This window comes from Macaca mulatta, chromosome 4 (assembly GCF_049350105.2).
Source record: "Macaca mulatta isolate MMU2019108-1 chromosome 4, T2T-MMU8v2.0, whole genome shotgun sequence".
NCBI lineage: Eukaryota > Metazoa > Chordata > Mammalia > Primates > Cercopithecidae > Macaca > Macaca mulatta.
The window spans coordinates 71,207,604-71,220,289 of NC_133409.1; the positions used below are offsets into that span (position 1 = coordinate 71,207,604).

At 38.7% G+C, this 12,686-nt stretch overlaps 1 protein-coding gene across 1 annotated transcript in view; it reads right to left on the reverse strand.

The window, feature by feature from the left end:
- The window catches only part of SYNE1 (spectrin repeat containing nuclear envelope protein 1), a 529,762-nt gene that overhangs the window by 364,041 nt on the left and 153,035 nt on the right, over positions 1 to 12,686 (reverse strand). Inside the window, exons 12-14 of the mRNA XM_028847246.2 lie at positions 9,973 to 10,080; positions 6,718 to 6,855; positions 4,991 to 5,155 (exon numbers count right to left, since the gene is read on the reverse strand). Coding sequence (XP_028703079.2) covers positions 4,991 to 5,155; positions 6,718 to 6,855; positions 9,973 to 10,080 — 411 coding nt within the window. The remainder of the gene's footprint in view (positions 1 to 4,990; positions 5,156 to 6,717; positions 6,856 to 9,972; positions 10,081 to 12,686) is intronic.

Sequence of the window (12,686 nt, forward strand, 5' to 3'; positions counted from 1 at the left end):
GAAATGTTTGTGACAGGTGAGGTAAGAAGACTGAGAAATGGCCGTTGGGTGAGGAATGAGGCAAAGTCTGGTAAACGTGGCATGGTAGATGGCAAGAGAAAAGCTTGATTGGAATGGTTTTTAGAAAGAATGAGAGAAGGGAATTTAGAAAGAAGAAAGAGAACAGAGCCAACTCTCTCAAAGAGCTTTGCTGTAAAAGGAAGGAAGAAAATTGGACAGTAGCTGGAAGGGGAAGTGGGGCTAAGAAAAAGACTTTTTAAGATGAGTTAATGGCAGTATATTTGTATGTGGATGAGAAAACTCCAACAAAGAAAGAAAGAGAAAAAAATATAGAAGGGAGGAAGGACAGGAATTACCTTTTGGAGAGAGGGTGGGATCTAATGTACACATAGAGAGGTTGGCCTCGGCCCAGAGCACAGATGGTTCACCCATAGTAACAGAAGTGAAGAGCGCGTATTCGGGCACAGATGTAAGTAGGTGGGTTGATGTGGCCGTGGGAGCTGGTGGAAATTCTTTTCTGATTGCTTCTATTTTCTCAAAGAAAAAGGAAGTAATGTCATCAGCTAAGAGTGAGGATGGGGAGGAGGTGTGGAAGGTTTGAAGAGACAAGATATGAAATAGTTGTCCCAGAAATGAAGAGGGAATGGAGTCGGGAAATGCCTTCTGATTGCCAGGCACCATTAAGGGCCAACTTGGGTTAGTCATCGAGCCTGGGGGTGTGTTTTTCTCCAGCCACAGTCAGCTACATCTGACTGGAGTGTGTGGGCATCAACTAGGCAGAGAGCTGGCTTTCACCGGCATCGTGTTTTTACCAGGACAGTAAAACAAAGTGAAATGTGGACAAGGCAAGCGAGGATGTGGACAAGTGGGGCTTTTATATTGCATTTAAGCAGAGCACAAAGGGAGGTGGTAAAGAGAACAGGATGCAGTGAAAAGATGGTAGGGTAACAGATTATAGGGCACAGAGGAGATGAAGCCTTGTCTGACTGGAGAGGAAGGTACTTGACAAAGAGTTTGTGGAGGGGTCTCATTTGCTGGTGATGAGCACTCTAGGCTATGACTGTGGAGTGAGTGGGGTGTCGGACAGGATCCTGGGGGAAGAGGAGGTCAAGAACCTGAGAGGTCACGATATTGGGAGGATCGTCTCTGGGTTATTGAAGTTATTAAGAATTATGGCATGCATTGTCATCCAGGAAATAAAATCTTCAAGAAGGGATGGAAAGTGACCTAGGTAGGGTTGGTAACTGCAGTAAGGATGTGTAGCAGGTGGCACAGCCTGATGGCTACTTTCACGATTCCTTATGACTGAAAGTCTTACTTTGCCAAATCAATACCAAGAATAATAAATTAGTCAGTATAATCACTTTACAAGTATGATAAGCAATAGCTTTGTGGTCACGTTTTAAGCCTAGTGCTGAAGACAACCTGGATCATCAGTTATGTGACCTTGGGCAAGTCACTTAACCTCTCTCTGCCTACAGTTTCCTCATCAGCAAAAGAGGACAATAATACCTATCTCACATCCGTCATGTTAAGTGTTTGGTAAAAATCAAACACTTAACATGGTTAAGGACTGAAACATGGTTAAGTCCTCCATAATAGTTAGCTGTGGTTATTGTTATTTTTATAGATAACTGAACATTAGGGTAACCGGAAAATAGAAGAGATAATACAGGTACACTATGTTTTGCAGAATAAATATGTTCTAATATATACATACATATATATGTTAATTTTTCAGAAATAGTAAAACAAAACCATTGGCAGAACCATTCACAAAGTGAACTCTTGGAAACACACATTTAAAAATTGATCTGAATCCAACTTGCAAGCATTGCCTATGCATTAAGTGTTGAAAATTGTGTTGTTTTTTAAAAAGTTGTGAAGAATGAAAAAAGAATGAAAAAAAAACAAGCATTGCAACTTTAATAGCCTGTTCAAGTTTTCTTGACAAAAATCAGAATTACTTTTTAGACCAAGATGGGAAGACAATATTCCCAAACATTTTGGTCATGCATCAGTGAGTCCTAAATTGTGATTTTCCCAATTTATTGCATCTTCAAGTCAGCCCAATACACCAGCATAGAGGTGTTACATCAAATCGAGGGACTGAGTTAGTGCCATTGAGGAAACTTATAATTTTTAGTTGTTTTAATAAGTCAAACTTGGCCAAGCGTGGTGGCTCACACTTGTAATCCCAGCACTTTGGGAGGCTGAGGCAGGTGGATCACTTGAGGTCAGGAGCTCGAGGCCAGCCTGGTCAACATGGTGAAACCCCATCTCTACTAAAAATACAAATGTTAGCCAGGCGTGTTATCAGGTGCCTGAAATCCCAGCTACATGGGAGATGGAGGCAGGAGAATCACTTGAACCTGGGAAGCAGAGGTTGCAGTGAGCTGAGATCACACCATTGCGCTCCAGCCTGGGAGCGAAAAAGCGAGTCTCCATTTCAACAATAATAATAATAATAATAATTCAAACTTTTCACCCTCAAAGCTTAGCTTATTATAGTCTTCTAATATATATTTTTCAATAAATGAGAATTGATCTTAAAATTGACAATTTAATTGTTTTATGAGCTACTTTAAGTACCCATGCCCAGGCCTAGCAAAAGTTCCTACCTCAATAAAAAGATCATTCTAATATGCACCTTGAACCTGGCCTGAGCCCCTACCTACCTCTGCTTTTTACTTTTATCTCTTTATTACATTCCTTGGTTTTCTCTTAAGTCTAGCCCTTTCTGGGTTTTTGTTTGTTTGTTTGCCTCAGATAACCATTTTCTCCAACTCCTGCCCCTCTATCTCTCCCTGATCCACTCACTTCATTTCTGGTTTGTATGCCTTCTTCACTAGCCTTTGGCAGAGAGATTGTTCTAGCTGTATTCTTGGGGGCTGGCACAGGGTCTGTCTCTCACTCTGTCTCTCAAGGGAGCTAGAAGGGCTCATGAAGGGCCTGAAATCATATAGCCATGGAAACATGCAGACAGCATGTGCATTGGCCAACTTAGGACTCACTCCCCCATAGGAGATGTTACTGTCTATAATGTGCCTTCAATTAACATTTTTACAAATCGTTATAATTAACTAGTAAATAGCAGTTACATTGTCAGACATTTTCTCTATGGTGGGACATTGAAGTCAAAGTTAAGGGCATTATATAAAGAACAACTGTGTAGATGTTTCTCAGACCTCTAGATTGGAGGCACCACAAATGCCTGGACCTTGTCTGTGCCCCTCACCTGTTGCCCTCGAGCTGAAGACCTGCACATAGTAGGAATATTTGCTACCATGCCTATTTGCTGAATTAATGTATTTAACTCCCAATTACTATACATTGTACCTTTCATTTAAAATTCTAAAGTGACTTCTTCTGTATCAAATATTTACGTCAATTAAAATAGTTTCATATGTAGGTAACAGGTACACTAGAATCCTAATCACCACCATTATGCAACATACTCATGTAACAAACACACACACGTACCCCCTGAATCTAAAATTTAAAAATTAATAAATAAATGCCAGTTAAGGTAAAAAAAAAAGTTTAAATTAAAAAGTTTTACATGAAAAAAATTATTGAATGTTATATAGGCTTAATTGCTAATTTGTTAAAGATGTTATTGTTTGTGTAATATTGTTTTCACACTTTCCTCCATTTTTAATATACTGGGGTGGTCTCAGAATTGACATGGCCCAGGTGTTTCTATGCTTTTGAGAAACCTTAACCTGATTCAATCCCAGGAAAATTCTTGTGACTTGATCTCATATGAGGCCTGAACTCTGGGTCCCTTATGGCATAGCTGCCCCCACATTAGGGCACTAAGGCACAGACAAGCTGGCCCAGCTTTTATATGTGAGTATCTGCACAGATGAAGAAGACCCCAAAGTCATGGCATGTGAGAAGTCAGATGACAGAGAGTTTAGATCAGCAACTTTAAAAGTGTCCAAAGGCACTGAGTATTGGAAAAGGCCAAGAAGAAATGGAGGCAGGACCCTGAGTGACGGTCTCTGCAGACCATCAAATCTTGCTGTGGCCATCGGGTTCAATAAGTTTGTCTGAGGTTGAGTCTGTTGAGTTGAAACTGCCAAGATTGGCAATGGCATCGTATCTCTGTGTCTCTGTATCTCTAGCTCCAAAAGTAAAGCCTCAGAGAGGCATAAAATAAAATCTGTCATAGATTTGCTTTATGATCTTGTCTAGATATAGAACAGTATATTTCCTTGGGGTAATTTTTTTTTAAATATCAATAATTTGGCAGAAAATACATAGGGGCTATATATTGCCCATGTGTAGTCAGGAGCAGAAATCTCTGTTTTTCACATATGCAGTAATACTCCACCACACTACAGAAAATGAAGTATACGAATTCAAATGCATAAAATGCAAGATTGCGTTAATGTGATGTTAATGAAAAACAGCATGTTTAGTTAGGCCTGTAGTATCACAAAACACAAAGAGAAAGTATATTGGAAACTATACCATATACAACTGATCATATATTAAGTTTAAAATGTCCCAAATGACTAAGAGACCATCAAACCCTAACTCCACCACTTCCTACAGCCTCCACTCCTTCTACCCCCACCCCACAGCACCAGGACATAAGAACTTTTGCCTGCCTGCCTTTGAGAATGGAGGCAGAAATGAGGTCTGGAGCCAAGGCCAGCCACATTATTATGTAGATGCATACCATCTCTGCGCTTATCTTTTGAAAAATAACATACAACAACAGAAATAACCAAGATAGCTGCAGATGAAAAAAACACCACACAGGTACGGAAAATATCTCAGGAAATCAACCTACTGGAACTGTCATTAACCAGTGTAAGAAAGAAACATTCAAATTAGAGAACTCTAAGAAGGTGTGACATCTCTGGTCATGTAGAATGAAAACTTGTGGCGTTCCCAACAGGTCAGGTTGTAACTAGGCTACCTCTCCAGACCACACTAGGGCTGTTATGCTGCAAGGTTTTCCGACCAGAATTTTTACCTTATGTTGCTCAAGTTTCCGTTGTATCGTGTTTGCTGTTTCCTCGTGGACCTGCTGAATGGTTATTTCCTCTCTCAGGGCCACCTCCGCTCTGTACAGCCAGGCACCTATGGTGCCCAGAGGTGCAGGAAGAGATTTATCAAGCTGTATATGCCAGTCAAAGAGCTAAAATTTAAAAAGCAGAAAAGTAAAATATCTTTAATACAGATGACAATTTATAAAATAATAGTAAACCATACATAAAGCTTTAAGTTAATGATTTCAGGCTAAGTTAATAAATATCAAATAAGCAAATGTCTGTGTTCTGAGTTTGATACTTTAGGGATGGGGAGAAAATTACAGTTACAAGCAAATTTTGAGGAAACTCAAAATACATCTTAAACATGGAAGATTATTAGAAGTGTAAGAAATTTTCCTCTTACAGGAGTAGCATAAAGCACCCACTGACTTTCAGTGTGGCTTTTGCTGAAAGGGAAGGGATCAGGTTTGCTGACATGCTTGGAGGACGCAGCAGTTATACACTTGGCTGATGTGTATCTTGGTCTTCGGAATGAGAATCCCATTAAAACCTCCCACATGATCAGAACAAGTCCAGAAAAATGAGGATTATCTAAGCAGCTCTGGACAAAGATGGATTTAAAAGATTCTTTCCATAATCCTATGATTGTCTACCCTTCTCTCCATCTCTTTCATTTTACCCAATTCTCAGACACATTTCCTAGCTTACTGGAATGCCAGGTGGGATGAGTGCAGGTGCTTAGGAACTAGTCTATTCTTTAATGGAGTCACTAGAAAAAAATGAGACTATCAAAAAAAAATTTGGCTGGGTGCAGTGGCTCACTCTCGTAATCCCAGAAATTTGGGAAGCCAAGATGGGTGAGATGCTTGAACCCAGGAGGTTAAGACCAGCCTGGGCAATATAGTGAGATCTCATCTCTATTAAAAAAAAAAAAAAAATTTAGCCAAGCATGGTGGTAGGTAATGCCTGTGGTCCCAGATACTCGGGTGGTTGAGGTAGGAGGATTGCCTGAGCCGAGGAGGTTGAAGTTGCAGTGAGCTGTGATTGTGCCACTGCACTTTAGCCTGGGTGACAGAGCAAGGCACTATCTCAAAAATAAAATTAAAAAAAATAAAGAACATATGGTAAGTTCAAGACAAATATTCTTATTAGTGATTCCGGGGGCTTGAAATCTTGGTATTTAAGCATGAAGAATACGAATATGAAAGATACTGAGCAGTTTTCCTTCAGATGAGTGATCAATCAGATAAAAAGAGATGTTGAATGAAAGAATATAAAACTGTATGTCAATACAGGAAGGTCATTAACTTTGATGAAACATGGTTTTGGAATACGAGGAGTTGCCATGGTTCCATTCTGGAGAATCTGCTACAAGACCAGAGAGTCACCTCTTCTAAACCACCCAGAAGGAAGTTGTGTAAAGTGTGAAGTGATTCAGATGGTCTCAAGATTTTAATCTATCATCGAGTCAATGGCTGATATCACATACACGGAAGCCAAAGCAAGAAAATAGCTGTTAAACCAAAGACTTGCATTAACTTACAGGAAAACCAGACAAGGAGGCAAAGATTCTCCCTAGTTAAGTCTTTCTAGCCTCAGACAGAGGCAGTAGAACCTGTTGTCATATCACTGTGTAGAAACAGATAATGAAAAATATTCTTTTCTGAATTTATTAAACCCCAATAAAACTAATTGTGGAAGAACTTACCCTGGAAGTCACTCTATCCCAAGATTGTTTTACCAATGCTTGGTCAAGTGACAATTTACCATCTCTATGTAATGGTTGTACTAAATGTTCAATCTGTTTCCTCTTCATTTCGTATTGAACTCTGAAGTGCTTAAATGACTAAAAGAGGAAAAACAGCAACAGTATGGCAATGAGTCAAAAACAGCAAAAGCAAAGGAAAGCACATTTCCTAAATAACAACCTTTTCTATTTGGATAACACTCGATATATGTTACTGATAATAACAATGATAGTTATGTTACTAATAGCAGCTGTCATTCATCAAGCCCTGACATAGCTTGACCCTGTGCTAAGTGCTTTCTGCATATTATCCTCTCTGGTTCTCCCCATCACCCTACAACATAGACATGCATTATTATCCTGAAGCCCAGAAGTGACTTACCAAGGACAAGTAGTAGAGGTAGGACTAAAGCCTAGGATTTCTCATTTCCAGTAAAGTAATTTATGTACCAGTATACGTTTGTCAGGAGATCATAGTAAACAGGAGTATAAATCTTAGCTAATAATCAAGATAGTTGCTTTATTTCAAGTACCAAACAATTTACAAATAGAAATTGCATATATGGAAATAATGCAGAATGAAAGCTGTCTAGATTTGTGCTTAAGTAAGCCTGCATAAAGAGGTTTACTTTAGGGGACCATGCTTATATGATAATCCTTTGCTTTAATTTCATGGTATTAAAATATTAAGCATGTCACCGTACAGTTGACATCAATTTATTATATGTAGACTTAACTATAAGCTTAATGCTAACATTAAAACAATTTTTAAAGTTTTATATTTTACATTAATTAAATTGACACATCCTAAAGTGTGACTCCAAATCTAAACATAAAATTAAAATATCATTAAAATGTGCAGTTATGTTACAGAACAGGAGAATGGCCCCACAAAAGTTAGCAGATAACACAACTAAAAGAATTTCAAAATTATAAACAAACATGTAAATTCACATGAAGAACACTGGGGGGAGATAGTGAACTACAATTTTACCTACAAGTTTTTCTTCCATTTTCTCTAACTGAATGGAATTTTAAAAATACTGAAACATAGGCTGGGCACGGTGGCTCACGCCTGTAACCCCAGCACTTTCGGAGATCAAGGTGAGCGGATCACGAGGTCAAGAGATTGAGACCATCCTGGCCAACATGGTGAAACCCCGTCTCTATTAAAAACACAAAAATTAGCTGAGGGTAGTGGCGCACGCCTGTAGTTCCAGCTACTCAGGAGGCTGAAGCAGGAGAATTGCTTGAACCTGGGAGGCAGAGGTTGCAGTGAGCTGAGCTCACGATCATGCCACTGCACTCCAGTTTGGTGACAGAGTGAGACTCTAAGAAAATATATAAAATAAAAAAATAATAAAATAAATAAAAAATAAAAATAAACCAAAACACAAAATCAACTTTTAAATTTTATTCCACAGGATTCTGAGTGAAAAAACTGGAAAATACAGCATTTACTATCGATTGAAAGAGATTTAAAATGCTGATTACATAATGTAAAGATGAAATGAAATTTTCCCTAAATTCAGATTTCAGGTAGTCTCTAAATCTATTTTTAAGAGACTAGTGATCACCTTTGGACTGAAAGGAGTGTTTCTGTTTTTTGCTTTTCTAAGCCTTTATTTCCCTCACCAACTAGCATCTATGTAACAGGTAGCTTTATAACTTGAGATTTATTTTTTGATAATTGATGCCAAACCTAAACCTCATCAGTCGACTAAATAAGTATATTCACTCTGTTCTTGCAATTCTTTTCTCCATTTACTGGCTTAATCATTTTTTAATGGATCTCAGCCCAGAAAATTTTATTTTGGGGAAAAAAGCTCACATTGAATTTCAAAGCAAAAGAGTACATACATATTAACCACATATTTATTGCTTTGCTAAGTTGGACAAATATAATATTGATGCTATCATCCATCTAAATTCAGGCATATCTTAAAGATACGATTACGCAAAATCACTAATGCCATAGATAAATCTTTTGTCTACCATGTTGAAGTTCTCACATTATTTGACCTTTTTCTGTAGCAGAAATGACTGAAATATGATGGTGAGTAGAATATATTGCAGAATATAATTCAGAATATACTACACTTAATTTTGCCACTAAAATGGAGTGATGTTTTACATTGGAAAAAGTGATAATGCTGCATCAAATAAATCAAAATTTTTATTAATTTTTATTTTTTCTTCAACTTTTGTTTTAAGTTCTAGGGTACATGTCCAGGAAGATTTGTTACATAGGTAATCATGTGCCATAGTGGTTTGCTGCACGGATCAACCCATCACCTAGGTACTAAGCCCAGCATCCATTAGCTATTCCTCCTGATGCTCTCCTTCTCCTACACAGGCCCCAATGTGCGTTGTTTCTCCATGTGTCCATGTGTTCTCATTGTTCAGCTCCCATTTATAAGTGAGAACATGCAGGGTTTGGTTTTCTGTTCCTGCATTAGTTTGCTGAGGATAATGACTTCCAGTTCCATCCATGTCCCTGCAAAGGGCATGATCTTGTTCCTTTATATGGCAGCCTAGTCTTCCATGGTGTATATGTACCACATTTTATTTCTCCAGTCTACATTGATGGGCATTTGGGTTGATTCTGTGTCTTTGCTATTGAAATCACACTTTTTAAATGGGAACAAACTGTGTTTTGTGTCTTGGAAATGAAAATCGGAAGCAGAAGTCCAATTAATGACACTGTAGTCAGACTGGGGAAAAACTGAGCTCAACTTGAATGCAATGGTGTTGGACTAGGCAGGTCGCAGCCGAAACTGATCCCTTTAATGGACCTCCAATACTCATGTTGCAATCCTTTATTAAATTCAGCTTATTTTATAGTAATTTTCAATTTGACTCAACTCTTTGTTCTTGGTAGATTTTTGTGTTAGATGACATCTACAAGATCATGAGTTCTATAAACACAAAGACTCCACATTTGTTTTCCAAGTCATCTATAAGACTGAGTTATGGGAAAGTGATGAAGCCTCAGTGCTCCATATATAGTGTGGATACAATGCAACTTAAGACTATCTACATACGTCAGAAATACAATTATTAAATTATATGCAAACTTAGGGTAATGAATATTATGTCTTTAAAGACTTTTTCCCGTTAATGTAATTCGAAGCATTAAACAGAGATCAAATGACATATATAAATCTTAGTCAAAAGTAGCTTTTGAAAAATTCAAAAAGCTTTTCCATACATTACCTGATATTTATCCTGTAAATTTGATTCCACCATCTGTGCTCTTGTCAAATCTCTCTCAAATTGTTCTATCCAAACTTTCATTTCCTTCAAAATTAGCCTGTCTTCTCTCTGGAAACAGGGAGACATTATAATTTTATTAGTATCTGTGCATTTATTTAATTGCTGATTAATACCTGATTGATTCTAGAAGATACTTAATATTTAGTAAGTCCCAACTGTCTCTGAAAAATTTTCTTTCTCCTCACCCCCACACCTTTAGGACAGTAAGAAGCAAAAGTTAACTCTAGAAAAATATCTTAGTTATCTTATTGAATAATGAAATTAACCAACTCCATTTTTTTTGGCCAAGTAACACTAATTTAATAAAGAAAATGTGCCCAGGAGGGAATTTCCTAAGTACACAAAAAATAAGAGTCATAGCTGGAGTAGAAACACAGTCCTGTGAGTTGCTTCCTAACCCAAGGCCATTGGTAACCCAGAGGACAGTTCTAGATGGGGTTCATTTTGACTGAATTTGAGGAGTTACACCCAAAATACCATTGGGTGACTTGTCTATATTACTATTTAAACTGATATTAGGTATTACAATCTCCATGTGGACAGAAAACACCTTTATCTGGTTCAATATGGTATTCCCAGACCCTGGGAACATGATACCTTTTAGAGATGTACCAAGTTATTTGGTGAATAAATGTATCCAGGTCACTACTCATCTCAAAAATGAAAAATAAGATTGGGATTTTCATACTTATTTTCACAAATAATGACAAGCACCATTATATAATAGCATTGATTTAGTGAAAATATCCTGACTTTCCATCAAGATGTAGTGTCTCATAAGAACGTCAAGTATTCATAACCATACTGAACATGGTTTTTCGGCATTTACAAAACAGCTTTCAACTCCACCATCTCACTCGCTGCTGACAGTGCTGTGACACAGGTAAAATGACTGTCCCCCTTGGCAGGTGATGTTTCAGAGTGGAAAGAATGCCACTTATGGAGACAGGCCAAACTGGTTTCAAATTCTGGCTCTACCACGCATTAGCTCTGTGAGCTTGGTGTGTCCTTTTTTTTTTTTTTTCTTAATCTCTCTACTGTTGTACTACAGGATGTACTACACGGTGTGTTGAATCATCACGCACCTTTTCAATGATTTTGATGAGAATTAGAGGTAATCTGTGTAGCATGTCTAGTACCGAGGTTGTCACATTCTCATGATCCATGCCTTCTCTCACTTTCTTGTCTTGCAAAAGCAGTCATCTTCTGCCTAAACACTTACCACATTTTCCCCTGAATAATGCCTTTTTCAGAACTTGGCTCAGGCACAACCTACTCTAGGAAGCTTTTTCTAACCCAGAAGTCTGAGTGAGGGCATCTGTCTCCTATGCCAGTGGTTCTCACACTTAGTACACACTAGAATCATCTGAGGGGCTTAGAAAAACACAAATTGCTGGGCAGCACCCACAGAGTTTCTGGCTGAGTAGATGTAGAGTAGAGCCAAAAATCCGTATGTCTAAGTTCCCAGGTGAATCTGATGCTGCTGGTGAAGGAACCATATATTGAGAACACTTCTCTATGATCCTGTGACAACCTCAGCACTAATATTCACCCAAATGCATTTGGGTGATAAAGTCAGCCCTCTGTGTCCTTAGATTCAATCAATAGCAGATTGAAAATATTCAGAAAATAATAAAAATAACAATACAGCAATAAAGATAATACAAACAAAATACAACACAGTATAACAACTATTTATTTATTTATTTATTTATTTATTGAGACGGAGTCTCGCTCTGTCGCCCAGGCTGGAGTGCAGTGGCCAGATCTCAGCTCACTGCAAGCTCCGCCTCCCGGGTTTATGCCATTCTCCTGCCTCAGCCTCCCGAGTAGCTGGGACTACAGGCGCCCACCACCTCGCCCGGCTAGTTTTTTGTATTTTTTTAGTAGAGACAGGGTTTCATCGTGTTAGCCAGGATGGTCTCTATCTCCTGACCTCGTGATCCACCCGTCTCGGCCTCCCAGAGTGCTGGGATTACAGGCTTGAGCCACTGCGCCCGGCCAACAACTATTTAAATAGCATTTACATTGTGTTAGGTATTATACATAATCTAGAGATTAAAGTATATGGGAGGATATGTGTAAGTTAAATGCAAAGACTATGCTATTTTATATCAGGAATCTGAGCATCATGAATTTTGCTATCTTGGGGGGTCCTGGAACCAATCACTTGTGAATATCTAGGGACAGCTGTACAAAATCCTTGTCAGGCCTCTGAGCCCAAGCCTGCACGTATATATCCAGATGGCCGAGGCAACTGAAGAACCACAAAAGAAGTGAAAATGGCTGATTCCCGCCTTAACTGATGACATTTGATGATTGTGATTTGTTCCTGCCCCACCCTAACTGACCAATTGACCTTGTGAAATTCCTACTTCTGGACAATGAATCTCAGAAGCTCCCCACTGAGCACCTTGTAACCCCCACCCCTGTCCACAAGAGAAAAACCCCCTTTGACCGCAATTTTCCACTACCCACCCAAATCCTATAAAACTGTCCCACCCTTATCTCCCTTTGCTGATTCCTTTTTCAGACTCAGTCTGCCTGCACCCAGGTGATTAAAAAGCTTTATTGCTCACACAAAGTCTGTTTGGTGGTCTCTTCACACGGATGCACGTGACATTTGGTGCTGAAGACCCAGGACAGGGGGACTC